This window comes from Artemia franciscana, chromosome 12 (assembly GCF_032884065.1).
Source record: "Artemia franciscana chromosome 12, ASM3288406v1, whole genome shotgun sequence".
NCBI lineage: Eukaryota > Metazoa > Arthropoda > Branchiopoda > Anostraca > Artemiidae > Artemia > Artemia franciscana.
Genome location: NC_088874.1, coordinates 26,836,801 through 26,864,024, shown reverse-complemented (window position 1 = coordinate 26,864,024; position 27,224 = coordinate 26,836,801). Strand labels below are relative to the sequence as shown.

Below are 27,224 nucleotides of genomic sequence, written 5' to 3'. Positions count from 1 at the left end.
TAGGTCCCCCCCTCAAATCTCCCCAATATCACCAAATCCAGTCGGGATTCAAAATAAGAGCTCGAGACACTATATCCTTCCAAATTTCAAATTTCATTAAGATCGGATCACTTCTTCGTAAGTTAAAAATACCTCATTTTTTCTAATTTTTCAGAATTAACCACCCCCCCAACTCCCCCAAATATAGCAGATCCGTTCCGGTTATATCAATTACGTGTCTAGGACTTCTGATTATTTTTCCCACCAAGTTTCATCGCGATCCCTCCACTCTAAGCGTTTCCCAAGATTTTAGGTCCCCCCTCCAACTCCCCCCAATGTCACCGGATCTGGTCGGAATTTCAAATAACAGCTCTGAGACACGATATCCTTTCAAACATCAAATTTCATTAAGATCCCATCACCCTTTCGTAAGTCAAAAATACTTTATTTTTTCTATTTTTCCGAATTAACTGGCCCCCCACTCCCCCCCCCCCCCCAGATGGTCAAATCGGGAAAAAAACTATTTCTAATTTAATCTGGTCCGGTCTTTGATACGCCTGCCACATTTCATCGTCCTAGCTTACCTGGAAGTGCCTAAAGTAGCAAAACCGGGACCGACAGACAGACCGACAGACCGACAGAATTTGCGATTGCTATATGTCACTTGGTTAATACAAAGTGCCATAAAAAAGGACACATCACTGCTTCCCATGCGACAACTGATTTTCCTTGCGGCTGAAGAGGGGGACTATAATATATCTCCTTGACAGGGCTTTAGGTTATGGTGATTCTAACAGTGCAGTTTTCATTTCTATCCCTTACAATCTTTGTTTGCATTCAGACTATTCTTTAAATTTTCTATAAATTTGTTTTTGCACCACACTTTTACCCCTCAGATTAACGGAAATAACAGTGACCATATCTGAATTAGTTTTAAATGACGAGTTTTCCTCACTTGACAGCTTTTTTTGTTATTTTGAAAATATGTTTTAAAATTCTCGGCTACTATGGGCTAAAGTTCGCTCCTGACTAAGTTGTCGACGTAAATCTTTGTTAGAAAAGCTAACTCTACTGAAAATTCCTTTACTAGGTTCCTTAATGAATAAAAAAAAATACAAAACAGAACTAAACGAAAGCTACTTAGAAATCAAAGTCATTGTCAACATCAAAAAAAGAGATGTAGATAATAATAAGTTTTTACTTATTCTCAGACAGGTTATGTAGGGTTTTCACAGTAGTTTTTCTAACTTTTCTTAAACTTTCAAAACTTTTCTTAACTTTAAAGTTCGCTTAATTTCAAAACATGTATATGATTTCAAATGCTTAAATGCTGTCAGTGAATCATATTGGCGCATGAAACTGAGACAAAATACGGAGGAAATACAAAACACGAAAACGTCCGTTTCGGTACGAAAAGGCAGCCGGGTGAACCTAGGGTATGAAGTATATCATACGTGGACAAAACCAAGGCTAAGGGTGAGGGAAAATTGTTCTTCCATGAGAAAAAAAAGTCTGCTTTCAGACCCAAGCATGTTTTTTTTATCTTTCCGTATTCCGAGATTTTCCTTTTTTATGGAAGGAGTCTCGACTGGATCTGAAGGACAACACAATATACTGCCCTTCCCCATCCCTCAGTTTATTCCTTTATAATAGTAGGACTTAAACAGTTTATACTGGAAAGGTGCTTTGGCAGCGAACCAACTTCCATGCAAAGAAAAAAGCAAAACAAGAAGAAAAGCTTTAAGACACAATTGAAGCTAAAATCCAGAAAAACCTGATTTTGGCAGTGAATAAGAGTTTTCAATTCAGTTTTATTTAGCTACAAGCAACCGCTAGTTTTAGTCTGTGACACTATGGATCCACTGTTTTTGATCATAGTTGCTAATGTGCTAGTTTTTTCCAAAGCTGCTGAAAGATCTGGATCTGCTGATTCCAAAACAGGACATAAAATACAGACAGAGTCCAGTGATGATGACAGGAGGTAAGCATACGTTAATATTAATAGGCTGTAGAAGCGAACTTAATACTATACCGAAGGAATAGTGCTGAATCCCAACTTTTAAGAATGCCAATAGGGGTACCAATGCCCCCTCCTTCAAGAAATGAGGGATGAATATTAAAGTAAACCAAATATACAGCCGACTCTTTTCTTGTCAATTCGAGAAGCCAATGCCTACACAGCTAAACTCAATAGTCTTCCCAGCAATTATTAATCAAGTTCAGATCCCACTTTTGAAACATATCTCCCCCCATATGGATAGTATCATTCCCATAAGTCAGCTTATTAAACATTATGGTACTTGTGTATTATTCAGAACACACTCAATAAGAGAAGTAGGTTCTTTCGTTAAACAATCTACGATGCAGATACATTTTAATGAAATATTTTATATATAGAGGTGATTAGGTTTGTTTAGGTATTTGATATAATGCGCCCCATCCCCCCCTAGTGTGCAAATATATAGCCCAAACTTTTGACAAAGCTAATGAAATAAAACAAAATATGATGGAAATATAATACTTTATTAGGAAAAAATATAATTGCCAAAAACATAATTGCCTTTTTTTGTCTTTGGCAAATCCCAAATCTTCATTTCAAAATCCATGCTAAGACACTATCTTCTATCACTATGCGTAGCAAACTAAACTGAGTTTTGTCTTTGTGACTATGAAACCGGTTTTCTCAGCAAAATTCTCGAGTGCATTCTGGATTGAATTGAATCAACTGAACAATGAACAAATACCAAATATTTCGTTAAAATGTACCTGCATCGCAGTCTGTCAAACAGTTCGTGGTAACGAAGTGTAGTAAGGAGCGACCCGGCTCAATAGTAACCGAAACTCTATAAAAGGGAATTCCGACACCAATAGTTCCATCATGAAACCGCATTTAAATGCTGATTTTCAATATATAAGTTTCATCGAGTTTAGTCTTACCCATCAAAAGTTACGAGCCTGCAAAAATTTGCCCTTTTTTTAGAAAAAATGTGGGAACACCCCCTAAAAGTCATCGAATCTTAACGAAAATCACACCATCAGATTTAGCGTATCGGAACCCTACTGTAATATTTTCAAGCTTCTATCTAAAAAAATGTGGAATTTTGTATTTTTTGCCCGAAGATAGATAACGGATACGCGTTTATTTGCTTTTTTTGTGTTTTTTTTTCCCAGGAGTGATCGTACCCACCCAATGGTCCTAGAATGTCGCGGGAGGTATCATCCTAACGGAAATTAAAAGTTTTAGTGCCCTTTTTAAGGGACCAAAAAACTGGAGGGCACATAGGTCCCCTCCCGCGCTCATTTTTTCCAAAAGTCACCGGATTAAAATTCTTAGATATCCATTTTATTTAGCATAGTCGAAAAACCAAATAACTATGTCTTTGGGGACGACTTACTTCCCCACAGTCCACGCGGGAGGGGCAAGTTGTTTACAAATAGTAATGGTTATTGGGAAGTGTACTGACGTTTTCAGTGGGATTTTTTTTTTGGTTGGGGGGATGGGTTGAGGGGAAGGGGTTACACGGAGGAATCTTTCCATAGAGGAATTTGTCAATGGGGAAGGGAATTTCCGTGACGGAGGCGCAGGATTTTCTAGCATTATTTAAAAAAAAAACAATGAAAAAATAAATATGAAAAGTTTTTTCAACATAACTTGAGGAGCAGCATTAAAACTTAAAACGAACAGAAATTATTACCTACCTCCTCCTAATACCTAGCTCTATACACTTAAGTATTCTTAGTAAATTCAACTACTTATTCTACGGCCTTTGTGATTCAGCGGTCATTCTTAAGGAACTTTGACAAAATTTTAGATTTAGTGTAAAGAGTGAAGTATTGACGAGGGAGCAAAACCCCTCATTTACGTTATAAAACATACGAATATAGAAGAACATTACGTAAGTTAATTCGTAACTTTTGTATATTTTTATATACATTTTGTATTTTTTTTTTATATACAAAATAAATAATTTTTTCACATGGAAATAATGAGCAGTATTAAAACTCAAAACGAGCAAAAAAATATTACGTGCATTCGCCTCCTCCACAATACCTTGCTCTTTACGCTAAAGTATTTTTAATAATTTCAACTATTTGTTCAACGGTCTTTGTAATTCAGGGGTCATTCTGAAAGATTTGGGGTAAAATTCAAGCTTTAGTGCAAAGAGCAAGGTATTGACGAGGGGTAAACCCCCTCATATATGTAATAAAAAATACACAAACATAGAAGTTCGTTACGTAAGTTAATTCGTAAGGTACGTATGTTTATTACAAACAAAAACTTCGTAAAAAAATTGAAAAATTTGCTTTTATTTTTAAGTAACCAAAAATTGGAGGATAACTAGGCCCCCGGTTCTTTTTCTCAAAATCGTCCGATCAAAACTACAAGAAAGCCATTAAGCCAAAAAAAAAAAATATACAAATTTGTTTTTAATTATTCATGTGCGGAGAGCCAAACCAAAAACATGCATTAGTTCAAAAGCGTTCAGAAATTAAATAAAAAAACAAGTTTTTTTTTTTAACTTAAAGTAAGGAGCGACATTAAATCTTAAAACAAACAGAGATTACTCCGTATATGAAAGAGGCTGTTCCCTTCTCAACGTCCCGCTATTTACACTAAAGTTATTTACTGTTTTAAAAAGTAGAGTTGAAAGTAAAGAGCGGGGTGCTGAAGAGGAAACGTCCCCTTTCATAGATGGAGTAATTTACTTATAGTAATGGTTATTATGAAGTGTACAAATGTTTTGTGGGATTTTTTTGCGTTGGGGTGGGGTCGCTTGGGGGTCAGGCGAGGAGAGGGGGTTACGTGGGAGGATCATTCCATGGAGGAATTTATCATGAGGGAAGAGAATTTCCACGAAGCGGACGCTGGATTTTCTAGCATTATTAAAAAAAAACAATGAGAAAATTAATATTTTTTTCACATGGAAGTAATGAGTAGTATTAAAACGAGCAAAAAATATTACGTATATAAGGGGGTTCGTATGTTTATTACTAATAAAAACGTACAAAAAATTAAAAATCTAGTTGGATTTTTAAGTAACCAAAATTGGAGGGCAACTAGACCTCCTTTCCCACCCCTTTTTTTATCAAAATCGTCTGATCAAAACTATGAGAAAGCCATTTAGCAAAAAAAGTAATTAATATGCAAATTTCGTGTTAATTATTCATGTGCGGTGAGCCAAAATCAAAATAAACATTATTTCAAAAACGTTCAGAAATCAAATTAAAAAAAACAAGCTTTTTTTTAACTGCAAGAAACGAGGAACATTGACTTAAAACGAACAGAAATTATCCCGTATATGAAAGGGGTTGTCCCCTCCTCAACGCCTCGCTCTTTACGCTAAAGTTTGACTCTTTCTCCCAACTCTACTTTTTAAGACAATAAAAAAAAACTATAGCGTAAAGAGCGAGGTGCTAAGAAGGGGGCAACTCCTTTCATATACGGAATAATTTCTGTTCGTTTTAAGTTTTAATGCTGCTCTTTACTTGCAGTTAAAAAAACTTGTTTGTTTTATTTAATTTCACGAAAGAACCTAACTTCACTTATTGAGTGTGTTCTGAATAATACACAAGTACCAATATTATTATCAATGATATTCGCGTTTGAGGATCAAAACTAAAAATTTGCTGGTAAAATTAAGATCTCTTCGATTACTCTATAATTCATTTGCAGTTATCCCTCCGTACATCCTCGAAAAATGTAAATGTAGCGAAATACCGTCCTGGTAAAAACTTTTACGATATTTACGGAAACAATCCAAAAAAAATCGTAGTCTGGTGGGTATATATATACGAGATTCCATAACAGACTTAAGGACAAGGTGAAAACGCTATGCATTCTTTTTCTGTTCCCTTTCAAATTATACTAATCAATTTACTCACAATACACCACCTCCTTCCTCCTGAGGGCTCCGCATAATGTAGCCCAATAATGTATAGGGGAGACTGGGGTAATGGCGTTCACCTAAGGTAAAATGAGAATAAAAAATAGCATAAACCTAAAATTCAAACGAAATAATGTTAAATCGCTGACATAGTATATTTTACCTATTGTATACTCAAATTGAGCCTTAGACAAGCTTACCTATTGGTATTATGAATGATTTTGCAAAATCAGCTTTGACCGGTATTACCCCCTTTCATAGGGTAATGGCAGTCGCTAATGTCATGTTCTACTAAATGGCTGTAAATTAAGAAATATGAGAAATTTCAAAGACACAAACATGTTAAACTTAAATCGTTATATTTTTATTGTTACATAATTCCGTATTTAGGAAATTACAAAAATGTAATTGAAAGCGTGGACATAATTAGAAGCCAAACACTTGAAAAAACATCTTTCCATACAAAAAATGGCTCACAAAATTTAAGCGCCAATATATTTAACTCATGAGCTTTAAGAACTTTAAGTCAATTTCACTTTCTGGAGCACATGTCACATAAACACGCGTCAGGAGTGTCCCATCCAGAACATTCTTGATGTGCCCATAATGCACAAGAGGTGGACCGATACCATGCCTCTCCATCCTTCTATGTGTCTTCGCAATAGAAATAAATTTCTTTACCCTTTTCTCAGACAAAGCTCACTTTTTTATTCGTCTTCACAAACGTTATCCTCATCAATCGATTCGCTCTCTTTTTTCTTAAAGCAGGATTTTCATCGCTGTTGAAGTCAAGATCTGAGAATGTTGCTTTTGTCTTGCTCCTTTTCTTGGTTCATCAGCCCAACTACTGCATCCAGGTAGAGGAGAAATCTCTTGCACAGACACATCAATTTCTGTGTTAGGCTGAATATAAACTTTTTCAAGTTAGGCCGAGGATTCTAAGTTTTGTTCAGTCATGACTTCGTATTGGTCTACTTTTGTGATGACTTCATTTGAATTAGCTTTCAAGTAATCTTCCACACAATCAGGCGTTAACTCTTGATTCTTCTGGAGGATGTCCTCTACCAAAAAATGCTCATCTTTGAAAACTCCTTGATTAAGAGGATGGATCCCAGTGTTTTTGAACCCGCTTGTTGCTTTTGCAATCGTAGCAACTGGTGAATAGGACTTAAAGAATAGCTCTGCTACATCGTAAGGGGTAAATTTGACTATGTTCCTGGTTTTCATGAGCCTTCAAGGGTGAGTAAAATACTACATTCAGAGGCTGAAGCCTAAGTGATGTATGGGGTGGCAGCGACACGATAACAATCCCTTTCTCCCCACAAATATCATAAGCTTCACCTGAGCAATGAGTGAAATGGTTGCTCAGAATAAAAAGCATTTTGTTGTTATTACTAGCATGAATAAACTGAGCAAAGTGTTTTACCCAAATAACGAACAGTTTTTCATTGATCCAGCCTGTCTTAGAGCATGAGTAAACTGATCCAGGTGGTCCGTTTTTTTCTAAGAGCGGGGACATACGAGATCAAGGAAAAATGAACATTGGTGAAGCATAAAGCCCTCCCGAACTCATTGCACACACAACTGTAATGTTTTTGCTCCTTTCCCAAATTGTAATAAGACCCACATGCTTTTGGCCCCGTTCTGCCAGTATTAGACCAGGGTCCTGCACAGTACTTCCTCTTTATTAAACCCCATGGCTCTTCCGATGCCAGTGGCTTCGGGTTTGCGCACACTAATTTTGTTTCTGTCCATGAACTCCTACATCCAATCCAGGCCAGCCATTTTTGTTTCTTGATCGAATCTATGACTTAAATGGTTTTTTCTGCATATTGAAATGCAATTTTCCTTAATTTTAGTGCAGTGATGCCGTAGAAAATCTTCGATAAAGTGTCTACGTGGTCAGCTAGAGCTGCTTCGTGTAGAGGGAAGACACACTCCCTGCCTAAGCTTGGATCAGATTCAATCCCACTCTTCATTCGTTCTTGCAACGGGCTGAATGGTATTTTGAACTGATCTGCAGCTTTGCGAATCGATAATCCTCTAGTAATGGCTGTTTTTGCTTTCCTTAAGCCCTCTGCAGTCCATTTATCTTTATATGTTTTCTATATTTATTTTCTCGGTCTCTGAAATATAGAAAACAAATTTATGAAAAATATTGGCACTAATGGGGCAATGCCGGTCGCGACTGCTGTTACCCCAAGTGGGGTGACCACCATTACCCCAACCGCATGGTCGTTATTTTATCGGCTAAAAATGAAAATATAAGTGCTTAAACCTTAATAAAATGCTACAAGATACAACAATATGGCTTACCTTGTTATTGCGAGATAAGTCTTGTTTCGTGAAATGTAAACAGAAAGAGATGATAGTGGATTAAACTATTGTCTGTCTTATAAGGTGAAGCGTAAAAACAGTCTTTCTTGCACAACAGACAAACTAAAACTGGCAAGATGGCGAGCGCTCCACTAGCACTTCCATACACTTTCTTGAGATGGCAGATACAATCGGTATGCATCTGCGTTATCGACTTTACGAGAAATCATGGTGACCGTCATTACCCACTGGCCGCCATTACCCCAGTCTCCCCTATCTTCATTACGTCAATCTAGTCATACGTACATTATAGAGATGGACCTATGTTAAAAAGATGGCCGGCACTTACCCAACCCCTCCGACGATTACCTTCCATAACATAACCCCCGCGGAAAATACCTCCGGAGGAAAATGCCCTCCGGAAAATCCCCTCCCCTGTGGAAAATAAGGCTCCCCAAATTTTAAAATTTCATTTGACTTTTTTTTATTTCCGTAGGGGGAAGAAATTTTGGAACCTGTGTATTATGCACCACTCACTCAATTTTACGCTGTGTTAAAAATGAAAACAAACAGGTTTCTCCGTTAAATTCCCCCCCCCCGTGGAAAATCAGGCTCCTCAAATTTGAAAATTTCATTTGACTTTTGTTTTTGTTTTTTTTTTTCCGTAGGGGGTAGAAATTTTGGAACTTGTGTATTATGCGCCACTCACTCAATTTTACGCTGTGTTAAACCTGAGAACAAACCGTCTTTTTATTAGTCTCGCCGTTACTTTAGAAACAAATTTGGGTTATATATTTACATATTAAAGGGGGGGGGGGTAAAGTATAGCAGGTCTGCGTGCAAAATATGTTAGGTACAATTATTCTGCATATTATGAAGTAAAAGTTGTTTTCTGACTTCGAACTGTCCAAATACTTTACCGCCCTCCCCTTATGTGCAAACCCCCTATGTGCAAATATATAGCCCAAATAATATATTTCCTATATATTTCGGCACATATCTTTGTCTTGTCTCGCGCTAAGCTGAAAGAAACTAACGGAGAAACCTGTTTGTTCTCGAGTTTTACACAGCGTAAACACAAGTGAGTGACGCACAACACACAAGTACCAAAATTCGTTCCCCTACGCAAATTAAAAAAAAAATTAACTAAATAAAATAATCAAATTTGGAAAGCCTTATTTTCCACCAGTGTATTTACCGAGGGGGGGGCTCGAGGGACTATTTTCCACGGGGGTATTTTTCGCGGGTGGGATTTTCCGGGCGATAATCACAGAGGGGGGGGGAGTAAACGCCGAGATCCGTTAAATCGGTTATCTTCTCAGTATGCAGTTTATCTCCGTGCTGTGATTGAGTGCGTCGCTTGCCAAAATATTACTTAAAATGATTTTAAAAAGTATTTAATATTGGAAGAAGACAAGGCCATCTGATTAATAGAATTTCTCGCATATTATAAAATAGGAATCTCATTGCTTGGTATAGTTTTTATATATTCCTAGGGCTACATATGGAACTATCAGGGGGAGGGGGCTCGGCGATTGGATTGATTACTACAATCCGAAAGAGCATAAAAAAGAATCGAGTAGTTGTTCACCTTGTCCCTATGTCGGTTATGGAATCTCGTATGCATTTCGCCTACCATCTGACCTACTAGACTTCATGCAATGTGTGGACACGGCCAAAATTGCAATGGAAGGATATCAAATGACTTTTGCAAAGGAGAGGAATTCAATGTAGGGAGGGTCTTTCTAGGCACAAATATCAGATTTTGAATGACTGATCATTTTGCACGCAGTTTTACTGGAAGGAAAATAAATTCTTAAATGGAGCTTCTAGGGTAGATCTTTGCTCCAACTATACAGTACCCGGTATTTTATAAGTTTTACCCGGTATTTGATTAGTAATTTTAAATTAAAGATTTCAAATAACAACATTAAAGGTTGCTAAGCACGGGGCAGGGGGGAGAAATCTGAAAGTTCAAAAATTTGTAAACAATTGTTGAAGATCTCTTTGAAAAAAAAAATGGAAATAAGCTTCATAGTAAAATTCTAGTTTGGAGAGCTTTTGCTATTTTGAAATTCGTTGAGTTAGGTGAATTAAATTTTCATGAGCGGATCCAGAGCCTTAATGATCTTCCTAGAAGGTATTTTGAAGCATCTGCCAACACTGCTTCTCCCTCTAAAAGGCACTGACCTTTCAGGACCTTTAACGATCTTTTCCTTATCAAAGTGAAGCCTTGCAAAACAAATCTTCTACTCAAATGAGGCTAAGAGAAGCGTTTTAAGCTTCATATCTTTGCTCAATCCCGATTTATACGGTTTTAAAGATCTGTAAATATTTTCTTAAAATTTTACATCTTCTAGGGGAAAAAAAAAAAAACACCTAATCCGGCTTAACATCCTGTTGAAGTAACAGGAATTGCACTTTCGAAAACTAAAGCATTGAAGAAGAGATTGAAATCCCAAAATTAGGATAAAACCTTTTTTTGTCAGAATTTAGATAGACCCAAGAAATAGGAAAAGGGTAGGCATAATAGCTTGGCAATACCTTCTCAGGATAAATTTTTGGCCTTGGATTCATTACTGAAAGTTTCATTCACCTAATAGAACTACTTCTCAGGATAGCTTTAAGCCCTTAAACTAGAATTTTACCGCTTCCCATTAATGTTCCCTTAAGGATTACTTTTGAGGCCGGTACAAATGGTGACAGTGCAGAGGGAATTTTTTCCTCCAGTAAAACAAATCCCGGTATTTTTTTCTTAATCTTGCTTTCAGGCAAGGGTATCTCCCATCTTCTGAATCTATTTTTTTAAACAGGATATTCAAGTCTTTCGGATATCTTTATAAACTGGATAGTCAAGTTTAATCAAATCATGAATACCCGTAGAGCAATAATTGTGTATTTATATATATGTATTTACTTTTTCTTGAAAACGGCTACATATTTTTTAGGGAAAATTTGTATGAGTAGCCTTAAAAAACGATCTAGATAGGTCAGAAGTTTGAAAAAATTCGTTAAAAGCCTTAATTTTGGAAAAAAAAGTTTCATGTGAGTGACGTCATTTTTGTATACATCAGTATTGCAATGATGTTGTCACACTTGTCATACTTGTGTGGAAAAATTGAAGGTTTTCGAGCATGGAAAAGCTTACATTAAACTGCTTAAAGAGCAAAAAAATGGTAATTACAAAAATAATTGTATATATTTAACAAAGGATTACAACAATTCAAAACCTTAAAAAAGAAAACCGAAAGTTTGAATCTTAGTAGACAATCGGTGTTAGAAATCGGACTTGCTTCAACAATCAAATATCTTTGAAAAGACCAAATATGAAAATACATATCAGTATCGAAAACTTGAGAAGTGTCATAAATGATAATTCGTTGGAAGAAAAAGATATTTTTGTCCCACCACCTGAACCATTAACAAATTAACAACCTGGACTATCATGTAAGATTATCAACAGCCTGGACCAGCACATAAGACAAGACCCAAAAAATCAGATATTTAAATGTACCTGGCACCGTGAATTGAAGAATCAAAAAAGAATAAAAATCGAAGAAAAGAAAATTAAGAAATGGGTTTTAAAAGGCTAAAGAAAATACTGGACAAAGCAATATAACTTTTTGGGAGGACAGCCACTTCCCTTTTTCAGGGAAGAAAAAAACTATTTTAGACTAAGTCTGGACTTTCCATGTATTCACTATCTTCGAATATTACCTTTCTTTTAACAGTAAAAAAAATCGCTGCTTACTATGACATTATTTTAACTGATACTTTGTATCTACTTGTAGCGAATTGGAACATATGAAAATAACAAGACATCCAAAGGGCATCGTGTTTGAAGAAGAAGTTATTCAGACAAAATCACAGAAAGAGCCTTTTCCACAGGCTAAATTAGAAATTCCAATATGTGATGAAACTGATGTTTTCATAAAGGACCGATGTGTGGGCATATTAACTCGAGGCCCATGTAACGTGGGAGAGTGGATTACTATCAACAGTGAAACAGGTGAATTTATAATAACAAATGTGAGGTGTCCTATCTGTAAAAATAATTCCCCAACTGAATCATGAAAATAACATTGTTGATGTGATATTAAAAAAAAAACTTTTTTAAGGATTTTATTTCCTTTTTTTTACGAAGTATCACTTTCCTATTGATGATAATCATTTCCTACCAGGGGTGTAAGAAGGGTCATATAGGGTACCTGAACCAAGAATCAGCTGAAATAGCACAAGGCAGAGTGAGCCCAAAGGACCAGTATTAAAAAATGCTAAGCCTTCAAAGCCAATAGTCTGCAAGTAATCATAGGTACAAACAAGGAATACTTAGAAAAAAGGCACAGGGAGCTTGAAACGAGATGAGTCTAAATTCTTCACGAAGAATTTAGCCTAGATGCTGGAAAAAAGGAAAGAAAACTACAAAAAAGACATTAAACTCAATACGAGTCGGTGGCCAATCTTGGGACGGGGGCGACCACCATACGCTCCTTTCTTGGATGCCGATTTCTTTTCAAATTACGTGAATTCGTCGAACAAAAACGGTTATTAAAATCCTGCCTACGAGAAAAAAGAAAAAACTCTTCAATTCGAAGCCACTACCCCCGTCCCTTCTCCTTAATTCTCCAAAAATCCTGAATTTACCTCTGATAAGAGCAAAAATACAAAAAAAAAACATGTCAAAATCTAATTTATTGATACTGGTAGTACTACTTGGCAGTTTTCATTGCCTAGTGAACTTTGCGAGCAGATTTTGTCAGAAAATGCTAGTGCTTCCGCTATCCCCAAATTTGTCGGCAGGTTTTGGAATTTTGTCAAGTTCTGCTACAGGCTGCTTTAGAACTTCTTGCATAATTGCCCCCTTCCCATCTCAAATTTCTGGCAAACAGGTAGATATGATGCGTTTTTTAAAATTGGCATCACTTGAAGATTATTAATTGGGATGAAGAGGTAAAGTGGGGCAGTTACTCTACCAATTGCGATCTCTGTCTCCATAAAGTCTTATGGTAAATCTTTGGAGGTTTGTGCTTCATTTGAAGCAGAACGGTGCACATATTTTCAGTCTGTAAGACTAGAGGACCGAAGTGGGCCAATGACCTCTCTGGCAACCCCTATACATCATTACTAAACTTAAGTAACAAGTTAGGCATACAGAATTGTGTTTGTCCCAAAATTATACAATGAATTTCAATTAGTATTGTTAAGAAGTAAAAAGTAAATCCATAATCCCCTCAAAATCCTTTTCCTGCCCTCTGGCAGCCTTATCCCCAGAAGGGCAGATACTTCGCAGTCTGTTTGAAGCCAAATTATGAAATGGTTTTTGATAAAAATTATTGAAGGCGTGAAGTGGGCCCTTGATATCTATAACATCCTCCACCCCTCCCGTCACCAGCTCATCGACATAAACGAAGACTAGTCGCGCCTTTTCTAATCAGACTAACGCAAAGATTTGGTTGTTTGAGGTCGTTTGAAGATTTTTTTTTATTGAAGAACTAAAGTGGCGAGAAGCCCCCCTATACTGTTCCACTTCCACTCCGCTTACCACCAACTCTGAAAAAAAAGATAAAAATGACATACCCTGTTTGAACTGGAATTATACGAAAAAATTTCATTCTTAGGATCAAAAAAATCGTAAGAAAAATTTCAAAATTGCATGATCTTAGGATCAATGTGGAGCCAAGGACCCTCCAGCAGCACCTCTCACTAAAATTTTCATGCAGAAAAGTGTGTATGTTACTCCTTGGTTCAATCGCACCCACTCAAGGATTTTTAACCAATATTAGTACAGACAGGGAGTGTGTCTCTGACCCCTCGAGCACCCTTCTTCCTCTTATTGTCAGGCTTCTAGCAGAATATTCGGCATGCTACACTCCGTTTCAGTTGGGATCATGCGCGCATTTTCGACCTAAAGGAAGAAAGGCAAAAGTTCTCTTGCCCTCCATGACAACATCTTTTCATCGAATTTTTAGTAGAAAGCAGGGCAGATTTAATGTGTCATTGACTTTAAATTTATGGCGCTTTAAATTAAAGTACTTTGGGTCATTCAGACATCAGAATGTCGGTTTCCAGGTGTGTATTTCCTTCCGCCATTCTACTTTAATATTATTGGAAAAGTACCTTGGGTAAGGAGACAACGAGAATGGATGTTCATATTCATCTGACGCTTCTAAACCCATCTACATTCCGAACTAAATTGTATTCACTTGAAGTTTTTTTTCTTCTCGGGTACCTACGGCAGAGGACACTTTAAGACATTATAGACAATGCATCTTTAAAGCTAAAGCGCTAGTAGGATTCATAGTTTAAGTAAGGCACGTTCATCTCTAGGGGACGAAGGTTACATATTTGTGCTAATTAGCGAGCTTTTTACACATTTTAGGGTATGAACATTCGTCTTTGTTGAACTGTTACTCGAAGATTACAAATAACAATGTATTTCAATGGCAAAGTTTCGGAGTTATTAGTTTTTACTAACAAGGGCAAAATTTCGTCACCGTCTCGCATTATTATTGCATTATCACTATGTTGCAATCATTTTGTGATAAACACAGCATCAAACTGTTCTAACCATCATGCACATCATAAAAATATAATGGGTGTTATATTTGGAGCCACAATAGGCTACTGTAGCCTTAGCCTACTCATACCACGTTTTTCGAAATAAGAGCAATACTTCAGCTATATTTTTATATTTTCGGGGGCAAAATAATCCAGCATTTACTTGTATAAGGTGCATCTTCAAAATAATCAACTTGGATTGGTTACTAGGAAATAGTTGGTGTTAAGAACAAAGCGTATTTCGACTGTCCTTATGGAATAGTATATTTTAAACTTGTAAAAACTCGCTCGTAGTTTTTTCTTAAGGTTTTGTCTCCCTTTTTGCCCGACGTTTTGTTTACTTTCTTTATTTACGACAATACTTTTTCTTCTTCTTTGTCGTTCTTCTTTATTCAGCACTATACACAACAAAGAGAACATTAATCTGTGATGTCCATCATAATTAATGGTTTTGCTGGCTTTGTGCAGTCTTATCATTATATATGCACTTAGAGAGAATCCAGTTCCTTTTCAAGATTGGTCCTAAGTACGCCCAGACATAAAAACAGAGTCACTTCTCTTAAATAGCTCTGACGAATCTCTCTAGCCCTGCCACTCCCTCACTGAAATATTGTTTGTTTATCAAGGCTGCTTGGTTTGTTTGTTTTCTGATGGTTTTTATTGCTCATTTATAGTTATTCGGGAACTATAGAACGTCTTGTACGAGAGATAGCATGTTTCATTCTAGCTCTTGGAGCGATCCGTTACAGTCGGTTATCGCCCGGCTGTTAAACCTTAAAATATGCAATACAACTGAAGATACCGCGACCTGTGAATTTCGAAGTGTCACGAGATTTTTGAGCTCCACGAAACTGTGAACGATAAATTTTACAGTCAAATCACTTAGGTGTATGGATATATGTAAGGAAGCATCAATCAACCCTTATCTAGACCCTTTCTAGTATGGCTGTTTGAAAGAAAGAAGCCCTACCCATTATATTCTGCGTCTCTATCATCTGATAACTGAATGGCTAGACAAGGGAAACACCAAAGTAAACCTTCTGCTCGCTGATTACGGTAAAGTGTTCGATTTAATCCACCATATCACTGCTGTACAAAACCTAAAACAAACGGAGGCTAGAAAACAGACCCTGCTGATGATAGTCAGTTTCCTCAGAGGCTGTCAAAAGTACGTATATGCGATTTTGCCAGAGATCTCAACTCTGAATGGGCTAAAATAAAGTGTGGTGCTCCCCAAGGTACCAAGCTGGCTGCCTAACTGTTCTTTGTTGTGATCAACTACATAGCTCGTTGACTTTGATGAATACGTCGATGATCTGTCCACCTTCCTCAAGAATATTTCTCAAGAATAAATCCTAGACAATATCCGAGTTCCAAGCTGAATTATAAGAAACTTTCACCGATCAGTGCAGGAATAATGGACTTCAAATTAACGCCAATAAAAAAGTGATACCTTTGATTACGCTTAAAACGGACGTAGCTGGTCCTGAACCCTGGTTCCCAACCACTTCTACTGCAACTATTCTTGGTGTAATTTTCAGTATTGATTATTCTTTCAGCTATCATGTTTCTAACCTTGTGAAAAAGAGCAACTGCGGTTTGCGATGACTCACTAAACTCCGACGACAAGGTTTCCCAGTGAATCAGTTACGACTAGCGTATATCTACTATAAATAGCCCTTGCTAGAATACACGTGCCCTGTCACAGGTGCACGAAATTGACTATTTAAGTGACGATCTCGAGATTGTTCAAAAACAGGTGACGAAAACCATACTGGGCCCCAAATATGACACATATATAATTGAAACTACAACGTTGAAACTACCGATATTGAGAAAGCGGAGATCCCATCTCACATGCAAATTCGGACAGTCGCTCCTCGATAATGGAAAACACAGGATGTTGTTGTCTCCTCTTATTGTCCGCAATTGTCCCTCTTATTGTCCTCCTCTTATTGCCAATACCCGACACGCGAACAAGTTCGAGCCAATAAGATGCAGAACAAATCGATTCAGCAGTTCTTTTATTCTGTTTTATACAAGTGTCACTAATCATATTTCCTGAGCTCATTATTTTCTGAGATATCTAGAGCTATCTTACACAAGATTCGCAGTAATGAACTTAATCACAAAAAAGTTGTGCTAAGTGGGTTATTAGAAGGTTGTTAGAAGAACACAAACAAGGAAATAAGAACCGCACTCAGCCGCACTTTCGGATTTCACACATCATTCAAGAAGCAAAGCTTCATTCAATAGAATGGCGCGATTCACATTCCTCCCAAAAGCAGAAAAAAAACATATTTTACCAAGCTAAAAAAAGACAAACATAAACCACAGAGGTTATGGCTACTGCGTTATGGGATCGTAAGGGTGTTTCGGTCGTTGACTAAATACCAAGAGATGAGATCATAAATGCATAGGACTGCTGTCAGAAGTTACATAAATTCACTGAATGGCTAAAAACAAAAGGTGTGGATTGCTGACCTGCCGCGTCATCCACAATAGCACATATCCTTACTCGGGTGCATTGACAAAAGACTTACTTCAACAGCTGAAGTGGGAACGCTTTGAGCATTCACACTCATTCACGACGTAGCGTCCAGTGACTTTCCCTTGTCCCCAAAGTTGAAAGATTTTCTGTGTCGAAAGTGCTGTGGCATTGATGATGAACTTCAAGAAACAGTTAATAACTGGTTCAACAGCTTGCCGTTAAGTATTTATGTAGGTGTACAAAAACTATGAAACATTATGGCAAGTACTGGAATTTTAACGGCGACAACATTTTAAACTGATCTTGACTGAATGACAGCATCAAATCACTGACGTTGTAACTTTATTTGTCCCTGATAGTATTTTAAAAATATGATTTTTTCAAGTTTGCAATAATAAATCCAAATTCTCAAGTAATCTACTTCTTCAGTAACAATCCTACTAATTAACTCTATATGTTCTAGGAGAAGTCGAGTGCAAGAAACATCCTGATACATGCAAAGGCTACAGGTCCAGAAAACATCGAAAATGTGCAAAGGCAGTACTGGAAGAGCAAACAAAAATAAAAGAAAAAAATAAGAAAGAAATCAAATGCAGCAAAGGCCAAACTTATTCTTTCACCAAATCTGGAGAAGTGGTTTGCACTTGCCGAATAGGTTACATTCTATGGGAAGATGGAAATTGCTATAAACCATATACACAAGGTCCTTGTGGCAACGGTACATTTCTTAAGGTTTGGCCAAAAGTAAATGACTATGAATTAGAAGAAGAAAACTTCATTGAAGTCAGAATCGAGAGTGATGAATACAGTGATGAGGAATCAAGCGAGGAGATTGATATACGTAGTGCTGCAAGTCCCATAATATTTGGAAAAGCTAGGTGGACGAGGGCAATGAAAGAATCCAGTGAATTGACAGAGAATATGGACAGTTTCAGCACCAAGAATTTCCCTCTATATGATAAACTAGTAAAGAAGATACGAACTGAAATGACTAAACCTAAGCGCAGACGGAGTGAAGCATTGGACGATTATTTATTTGAAGCACAATGTGCCACTAACAGTTGTTATGCTGGATTCCCCATACTTCCAGAAGAAGCAGCAAAAATAAAAAATGCAAAACCTATGAGTCAAACAACCCAAGATGAGATAGTATTTGAAGAGGTAACGCCTAACAATCAATACGAGGAATCGATACCAAGAAGATCTAACAGCAGTGCTCCAATATGTGGAAAGTTTAATTCAGAAAGTATATGTAAACATTCATACAGCTTGGACATGGATCCTATAGCATTTGAACTTCAATGTGTCGAATATACTATTGACACTCGCCACTATGAGCGGTCAATACCATTATTAGTGTGTCCACCAAATACACGTAGAAGCGCCCAGACAGGAACTTGTAGGAAAGTAGCAAGATTTTCAAATTGAACATGACGCGGTTGTTGCGTGCACACCTCTAAAGCCAAAAAATGTCAACTTTTTGAAAACAAAAGTTACCGATCTAAGCACTTTTTACGCTCGCCATGAAATTGAAAGATACACCCAAAACAGGCAAATCTTTCTAAATAATTATATACAAAAGTTAATAACGAAAACAATGTATGATTAGCAGTTACAACAGAAAGCGCAAATGTTTGTCCGAATTTTTTTTTTGCTTAAAACACTTTTAACTAAATCCTGGATTATTTTTAAACGGGCGGGGGGATGGTACTACTGGTACGGCCGTATCATTCATCGAAGCTTTAAAAATTATATAGTGACATCTCTTTGACCAAGCTCCTCAAAATGGTTACACGTAAGATGTGCACGGCGACAACCAAACAATTAGAGACTTGTTACTTAAATTTCGCTTACAATGGCATATAAACGATTTTCACGCGACGGCTACGATATTGATTGGTTTTGTTGTGATTTCTGACATATGTTTAATATCACAAAGCTAGACAAAAATATTTTAGATCCTAAATTATCAAGGACATCAAAATAAATAAAAAATTCCCCCCTTGGAACCAACTTCGTTCTGTTCTTACGCGATTTTCCTTTATTTCTTTTTAAGTTATGAAGTTTTTAGGGCAGTAGTCTATTGTCTACAGTACCAGGTTTTAAATGGATTGTCTCCTCAGTATTTTAGAAGTATTTATCGATGTAATTCAAATTATCAAGATTATTCTACAGTGTTAGGTGGTTTGAAAACCTTAAGTTAATTAAAGGAAGAATACAAAAGTACTTTTTGAATAATTTGCAAATTATGGTCTTAAAATTCTGTAAATTATCGTGGTTAAAATTCTCTTTTTTTTTTTTCTTTTTTTTTTTTTTTTTTTTTTTTAGATGACATATGGCTGTCTAGAGACTACATAGTTTTTCGCCTGTTTTTTTTGTGCATTTCTTTGATCTTGAATGAATAAGTTATAATTTATATGTTGTTATTTGGCTGCTTAACAGCATTGCCAGTTGGGGTAATGTATAGTAGAATTGCTTTCAAAATTTGCAAAACATAATTTGTCTGCATGGTATGAAGCAAGAATTGTTTTCTTAACATGTTACCTTCTCAATTGTCTTATACCTTTATTTGTTTTAAAATTGATCTTCTAGTATACATAAATAGCCTATGTGTAATCATAATGTTTGGTAAGATCATTAATTTTAATTTATGTTTATCATTTTTTCCATGATAGTATTTTCCGTTTGTTTTAAGTTTTATTTATTAAATTAATTTATTTCTACTTGCTTACAAATTTAATATGGCTCTATCATTTTCTCTGAAAATACTTTTAAAGTCAATTAAAGTATATAGAAGCATTAATTCTTAAACTGTAATTCTTATTTTAAAATTTCAAATTTATGCATGTTGCTTATAAATCTTATGTTCCAGCCATACACCCTCCCAGGAAGTTCCCTTTTCACTTATATATTTCTTTACAGCATCTTACCATTGCATTGAAAACATCCTGCTTTCCATTTAGCCCTGGTCGATTGACTGAAAAAGACAATCTTTGGCAACACTACTTTTTGACTCTTTTTCTCAAATCTACTTTACTATAGCGTAAAGAGCGGGGCATTGAGGAGGGAACAGCTTCTTTCATATACAGACTAATTTCTGTTCGTTTTGAGTTGTAATGTTGCTCCTTACTTTCAGTTTTTAAAAAATGTATTTTTTTTATTTAATTTCTGAACGTTTTTCTGTTTGATACATCTTGAATGAATAAGTTATCATTTATATGTTGTTATTCGACTGCTTAACAGGGGAATTTTAGGTCCCTAAACTGAGCAGCATAACATTGATTGAAGTATAATTTATGTAATTTTTTTGTTGAAATAAATGCATACCTACCTATCTACCCACTTACCTAATGCTGTCATGTTTAATGATGAAAATAAATAAGCAAGTCAATTTGTGCAGGTCACTGGCACGCCTACCGATTTCCATCGTCCTAGCACGTCCAGAAGCACCTGACTCGCCAAATCACTGAACCCCTGCCCCCAACTCCCCCAAAGAGAGCAAATCCAGTACGGTTCCGTCAATCACGTATCAAGGACATTTGCTTATTCTATCCACCAAGCTTCATTCCGATTCCTCCACTACAAGTGTTTCCCAAGATTTCCCCCTCCAACTCCCCCCAATGTCAAAGATCTGGTCGGGACTTGAAATAAGAGCTCTGAGACATGAGTTCCTTCTAAATATCAAATTTCATTAAGATCCGATCACCTATTCGTAAGATAAAAATACTCCAATTTTCCCGTTTTCCAATAATTCCGGTTTCCCCCTCCAACTCCCCCCAATGTCACGGGATCTGGTCAGAATTAAAAATTAGAGCTTTAAATCACTGGATCCCCTCTAAATATCAAATTTCATTACGATCTGGTCTGGTCACCCTTTCGTAAGTTACAAATACCTCAGTTTTTGAAATTACACCCCCCCCCCCCCAACTCCACCAAAGAGAGCAGATCCGGTCCAGTTATGTCAGTCACGTATCTTAGATAGGTTTTTATTCCTCCCAGCCAGTTTCATTCTGATCTCGCAACTTTAAGTATTTTCTAAGATTTCGGGTCCCCCAACTGCCATCCCCCCCCCAATTACGCTGGATCCGGTTGAGATTTAAAATAAGAGATCTGAGTTACGAGGTCCTTCTAAATATGAAGTTTCATGAAGATCCGATCACTCCTTCGTAAGTTAAAAACGTCATTTTTTTTCTAATTTTCAGAATTAACCTCTCCCCCAATTGAGCGGATCCATTCCAATTATGTAAATCACGTATCTAAGACTTCTGCTTATTTTTCCTACCAAGTTTCATCCCGATCCCTCCAATCTAAGTGTTTTCCATTATTTTAGGTTCCCCCAACCCAAACTCCCCCCAATGTCGCCAGATCCAGTCGGGATTTTCAATGAGAGCTTTGAGACACGATATCCTCCGAAATATCGAATTTCATTAAAATCCGATCACCCGTTCGTAAGTTAAAAATACCGCATTTTTTATAATTTTTGAGAACTAGCCCCCCCCCCCCCAACTACCCCAAAGAGAGCGGATCCGTTCCAGTTATGTCAATCATGTATCTCGGACTTGTGCTTATTTTTCCCATCAAGTTTCATCCCGATCCCTCCACTCTGTTTTCCAAGATTTTAGGTTTCCCCCTCCCAATTCTCCCAATATCACCAGATTCGGTCGGGATTTAAAATAACAGCTCTGAGACACGATATCCTTCTAAATATCAAATTTCATTGAGATCCGATCACCCGTTCGTAAGTTAAAATTACCTCATTTTTCTAATTTTTCAGAATTACCCCCCCCCCCCCCAACTACCCCAAAGAGAGCGGATCCGTTCCGCTTATGTCAATCATGTATCTGGGACTTGTGCTTATTTCCCCCACCAAGTTTCATTCCGATCCCTCCACTCTAAGTGTTTTCCAAGTTTTAGTTACCCCCTACCAACTCCCCCCCCAATGTTACCAGATCCGGTGAGGATTTAAAGTAAGAGCTCTGAGAAACGATATCCTTCTAAATATCAAATTTCATTGAGATCCGAGCACCCATTCGTAAGTTCAAAATACCGCATTTTTTCTAATTTTTCAGAATTAACCCCCCCCCTAACTACCCCAAAGAGAGCGGATCCGTTCTGGTTGTGTCAATCATGTATCTAGGACTTGTGCTTATTTTTCCCACTAAGTTTCATCCCGATCCCTCCACTCTGCTTACCAAGATTTTAGGTTTCCCCTTCCCAACTCCCCCAATGTCACCAGATCCGGTCGGGATTTAAAATAACAGCTCTGAGACACGATATCCTTCCAAACATCAAATTTCATTAAGATCTGATCAACCCTTCGTAAGTTAAAAATACTTCAATTTTTCTATTTTTTCCGAATTAACGCCCCCCCCCCCAGATGGTCAAATCGGGAAAATGACTATTTCTAATTTAACCTGGTCCGGTCCCTGATACGTCTGCCAAATTTCATTGTCCTAGCTTACCTAGAAGTGTCTAAAGTAGCAAAATCGGGACCAACAGACCGCCAGACTGACAGAATTTGCGATTGCTATATGTCACTTGGTTAATACCAAGTGCTATAAAAACAAAAAAAAGGAATATATATATATATATATATATATATATATATATATATATATATATATATATATATATATATATATATATATATATATATATATATATATATATATATATATATATATATATATATATATATATCTATATATATAAAAATAAGTTGTCTGTCTGTGGATGTGTGGATGGATGTGTCAGGTGACGTCACCTGAAAAAACTGGATTAGGTGACGTCAAAACTGAAAAAACTAAAAAAAGGCAAAAACTACAAAAAAACTAAAAACTAATAAAAAAAATAAAAAAGCTAAAAAACTAAAAAAACTATAAAGGTAAAAACCAATAAAAAACTAAAAAAAAAACTGAAAAAACTAAAAAAAGGCAAAAACTACAAAAAAAAACTAAAAACTAATAAAAAAAGTAAAAAAGCTAAAAAACTAAAAAAACTAAAAAAACTAAAAAAAGGTAAAAAACTAAAAAAAATAAAAAATAAAAAAAAACTAAAAAAAAGGAAAAAACTGAAAAATAAGCAAAAATAAAGGTAAAAACCAATAAAAAACTAAAAAAAAAAGGAAAAAACTAATAAATGACGACACTCAAAGAGAAAGCGACCAGGACAAAAGGAATGTTCGATTAGCAATCAACAAAGCACCGGGACACAGGGAGTATAAATGACGACCAGGACATAAGTAAAAAAAAAAAACTATCTATATATATAAAAATAAGTTGTCTGTGGATCTGTGGATCGTGGATCAGGTGACGTCACCTGAAAAAACTGGATCAGGTGACGTCAAAACTGAAAAAACTAAAAAAAGGCAAAAACTACAAAAAAAACTAAAAACTAATAAAAAAAATAAAAAAGCTAAAAAACTAAAAAAACTAAAAAAAGGCAAAAACTACAAAAAAAACTAAAAACTAATAAAAAAGCTAAAAAACTAAAAAAACTAAAAAAAAGGCAAAAACTACAAAAAAACTAAAAACTAATAAAAAAAATAAAAAAGCTAAAAAACTAAAAAAACTAAAAAAAGGTAAAAAACTAAAAAATAAATAACGACCGGGACACAGGGACACAACTACAACGGGGACACCGGGGGAAACAGGGGGATATAAATGACGACCGGGACAAAAAAACTAAAAAGAAATAAAAACTAAAAACTAATAAAAAAAACTAAAAAATCTAAAAATCTAAATAAGCTAAAAAAGAAAAAAAAAGGAAAAAAATAAAGGAGAAAAACAAAACTAAAAAACGAATGTATATACAGACCGGGACACCGGGATACAAATGATGACCGGGACCCGGGACACAGGGAATATAAATGACGACCGGGACACAGGGACACAACTACAACGGGGACACCGGGGGAAACAGGGGGATAACCTGACAATCTATTTATATGCAAAGACAATGGGACAGCAAAGAATGTTGTATATTCGCAAGTTTTACATAGTTAAAACCATATATATATATATATTTCTATATTCACAGGTGGGACATAGGGACACAACTACAATGGCGCGTAACTATTATGGCGCGTAACGACTTACGCGCGCGGGGGGGCTTGGGGGGGCGCGAAGCGCCCCCACCAACTAGGTGTTGGGGTGGCGCGAAGCGCCACCCCAACAGCTAGTATATATATATATATATATATATATATATATATATATATATATATATATATATATATATATAAACATATATATATATATATATATATATATATATATATATATATATATATATATATATATATATATATATATATATATGTATATTTATTTTTGTTTTATGTTATGCATATCTTATGTGTGCTTTGCTATGTACTTCAGCATGGAAAATATGCCGAGGGATACTTTGATTTTAGAGGTTCATCAATTTCGCTCAGTTTCTATATAACATCAAACAACCAAACACATTTTCAATTTAGGCGTTATTTTTTAGTTTATGGAACTGCCTAAAACATACTAGGTTACAAATCAAGTAAGTGCTTTCATACTCAATATTTAAAATGTACAGTTAAACAATTTGGTTTCTGAATGGCTAATAACATTTTTAGGTGTTTAGAGGGGGACAAGATAAGCATTCTGTGGATACTATTGGATATATGGCTAATAAATCATGTTTGACTACAGAGGGAAAGGAGCAGAATATGCAAAGGAATATTCATAAAAACTAAGATCAGCAGAATTCCTTCCTTTGTGTTTTTAACTCTCCCACTGGATAATTTTCTGACCCCTCTCCTTCCCCCCGGTTCCTGAGTTGTTATAACACATGCCAATTTTATTATTTTACACTTCTCGTGCCACTCTATACTGGTCCTGAACAACATCAAGTAAATTATGAAACAAAAATTCGCGACATCTTCTTCTTTTATAACAGAAGCTTGATATTTAGATTCATTAAACCGCCAAATCCGATCATGGTTAGTTTCACAAGGCTCAAAACTGAACCTTTGGAACTGGTAGTCCTGTTGTTGACCCTGTTGACTACTCAAGGGCTGGTTGGGAGCCCTGCCCAGAAAACCCAAATTTGTTGGGCATTGTCTAGCACTGGCTTCTGACCCAATTGATACAGTTACCACCACCCTTACCAACACTAAGCATAAAATCCTTCAGCCTTTACTCACAACAGGTGCGTTTTCAGTAGCATGAACAGTCCAAGATTATTAACCTTGAACGAAAGCCTCATACCCAGTGGATTGCTTCAAGGTAACTTGAACCCTTTCACAGAAACTCCTAAATCATCTTCTTAGGATAGCTAATTACAGTCTAAAAGGTCTCAAAAATAAATTTTAAAAAATTCTTTAAAATATCATGTGTATCAGCAAGACTAACCTTAATCATAAGAAACCAAATAATATAGCCTATCTTCCACAAAACCGGTGAAATCACGATTTTGATTTAGCCTTCTCCAAGAATATATAATCATTGGGATGATTACATGTTGGACGATTGAACTGTTGAATGATTATTATGTTGAATGCAGCCTCAAAGCAGAACCAGTCACACTATTCCTTCCAGTTACAAGTAAATTTATTTTTCAGTAATTCAGACAACATACAAGCTAAAGAGCAACTGGAATATTTTCCAGGAGGGGAATTTTGTCTGCAGATTTTTTTTCATTGGAAAAGATCCCTTTTATTTATTCTTATTTAAAAAATGAAAATGGAAAAACAACCCAAAATTCATGTTTGGGTGCCATATGACACTATGATTGCCTTATTAAGTGAAATTTACAAAATAGCTATAAAATATTAAAAGAGTTTACAATTAGATCCCTCCAAAGCCCATGTGTCCGGCCCAGCCTGTCCATTCCAGAGACGTAATCCAAATTGTACTTTAAGGGTGCCATATGGCATTTTACAATGACTTTATCGAATCAAGTGCATAAAAAAAACTATAAGATACTAAAACCAGCTTTTAAATGAACCCCTAAATAGCTCTCTATGATGCCCCAGCGCCCCCACTGTGATGAAGAAAAATGAAGCAGGAGAAAAAAAGGACTAATTAGTGTTGCTCATAGAAAAAAAGCAATTTCCCTTCTTGTTCTAGGTAGGGTTAAAATTTTTCTGTATAAAGTTTTGACAATGGCAATTTTGGAGGGGGTGTACTTTTCTGTTTGATACAATGCCATTTTGAAATACAATGAAATTGGATGAAGCAATGTATGGGGCTGTTGGGATAGCACATAGTTCAGCTGCAAGATTTTATTCTCCTGTTCTGGGCGTGGGAACAGAGGGAAGTGAAAGGGAAAAAGGCACTTTAATAGTAGCAGTGAAGCCAGTAAAAACAGCCAAACTTATATGAAATTAACCATTACCGACCCAAAAGCTTGTTTACACAACATTACTATTGTCTAAAGCAATTCATTGGAGATAATTTTAGTAAAAGTCAAGCACCAGTGCTTACTTTGATTTTTGTTTGATGTGTGTATCCTTTATTATGTATTGTGTAATTTTTTGAAAATAACCAATTGGTTATTTTTCCTTTTCTTCACTATTGCTTGAAAGAGAATGTATTATTGAAGACTTAGAGAAGGCACATGTCAGCTTTACTTTTTTTCCATTAGGTGTTCAGTTTCCACTATAAAGTAGTTTCCAAAACAAGTTTTCCGATATCTTGAAAACACATTAGGCTTGTATCTTTCATGAATGTCCCAACTCTCATGTCCCCTGAAGAATATTCCATGCCCCCGACTCCCTGGATTTGAATCCCTTCTTGTCCCTCTCTCAATAAAAATACAGGAGCATCGCCAGTTGGGGTAATGTATAGTGGAATTGCTTTCAAAATTTGCCAAACATAATTTTTCTGCATGGTATGAAGCAAGAATTGTTTTCTTAACATGTTACCTTCTCAATTGTCTTATACCTTTATTTGTTTTAAGATTCATCTTTTAATATACATAAGTAGCCTATGTGTAATATTCATGTTTGATAAGATCATTAA

At 36.1% G+C, this 27,224-nt stretch overlaps 2 protein-coding genes across 3 annotated transcripts in view; one reads left to right on the top strand and one right to left on the bottom strand.

The window, feature by feature from the left end:
* The window catches only part of LOC136033931 (notchless protein homolog 1-like), a 135,845-nt gene that overhangs the window by 99,904 nt on the left and 8,717 nt on the right, over positions 1 to 27,224 (bottom strand). The window contains exon 2 of one of the 2 annotated variants that reach the window (XM_065714946.1): positions 14,298 to 14,409. The exons of the other annotated variant lie outside the window; for it this stretch is intronic. Coding sequence (XP_065571018.1) covers positions 14,298 to 14,337 — 40 coding nt within the window. The 5' untranslated portion in view covers positions 14,338 to 14,409. The remainder of the gene's footprint in view (positions 1 to 14,297; positions 14,410 to 27,224) is intronic. 2 annotated transcript variants of the gene reach the window in all.
* LOC136033932 (uncharacterized) lies at positions 1,786 to 20,563 on the top strand. The gene is made up of 3 exons (XM_065714948.1): positions 1,786 to 1,960; positions 11,972 to 12,189; positions 17,693 to 20,563. The coding sequence occupies exons 1-3, from the start codon at positions 1,833 to 1,835 to the stop codon at positions 18,655 to 18,657; spliced, it is 1,311 nt and encodes a 436-aa protein (XP_065571020.1). The 5' UTR covers positions 1,786 to 1,832; the 3' UTR covers positions 18,658 to 20,563.

Coding starts and splice junctions, on each gene's coding strand:
- LOC136033932 (XM_065714948.1), top strand. CDS start 1,833: ATGGATCCACTGTTTTTGATCATAGTTGCTAATGTGCTAGTTTTTTCC. Junction 1,961..11,971: donor TCCAGTGATGATGACAGGAG/GTAAGCATACGT, acceptor ATCTACTTGTAG/CGAATTGGAACATATGAAAA. Junction 12,190..17,692: donor TACTATCAACAGTGAAACAG/GTGAATTTATAA, acceptor TATATGTTCTAG/GAGAAGTCGAGTGCAAGAAA.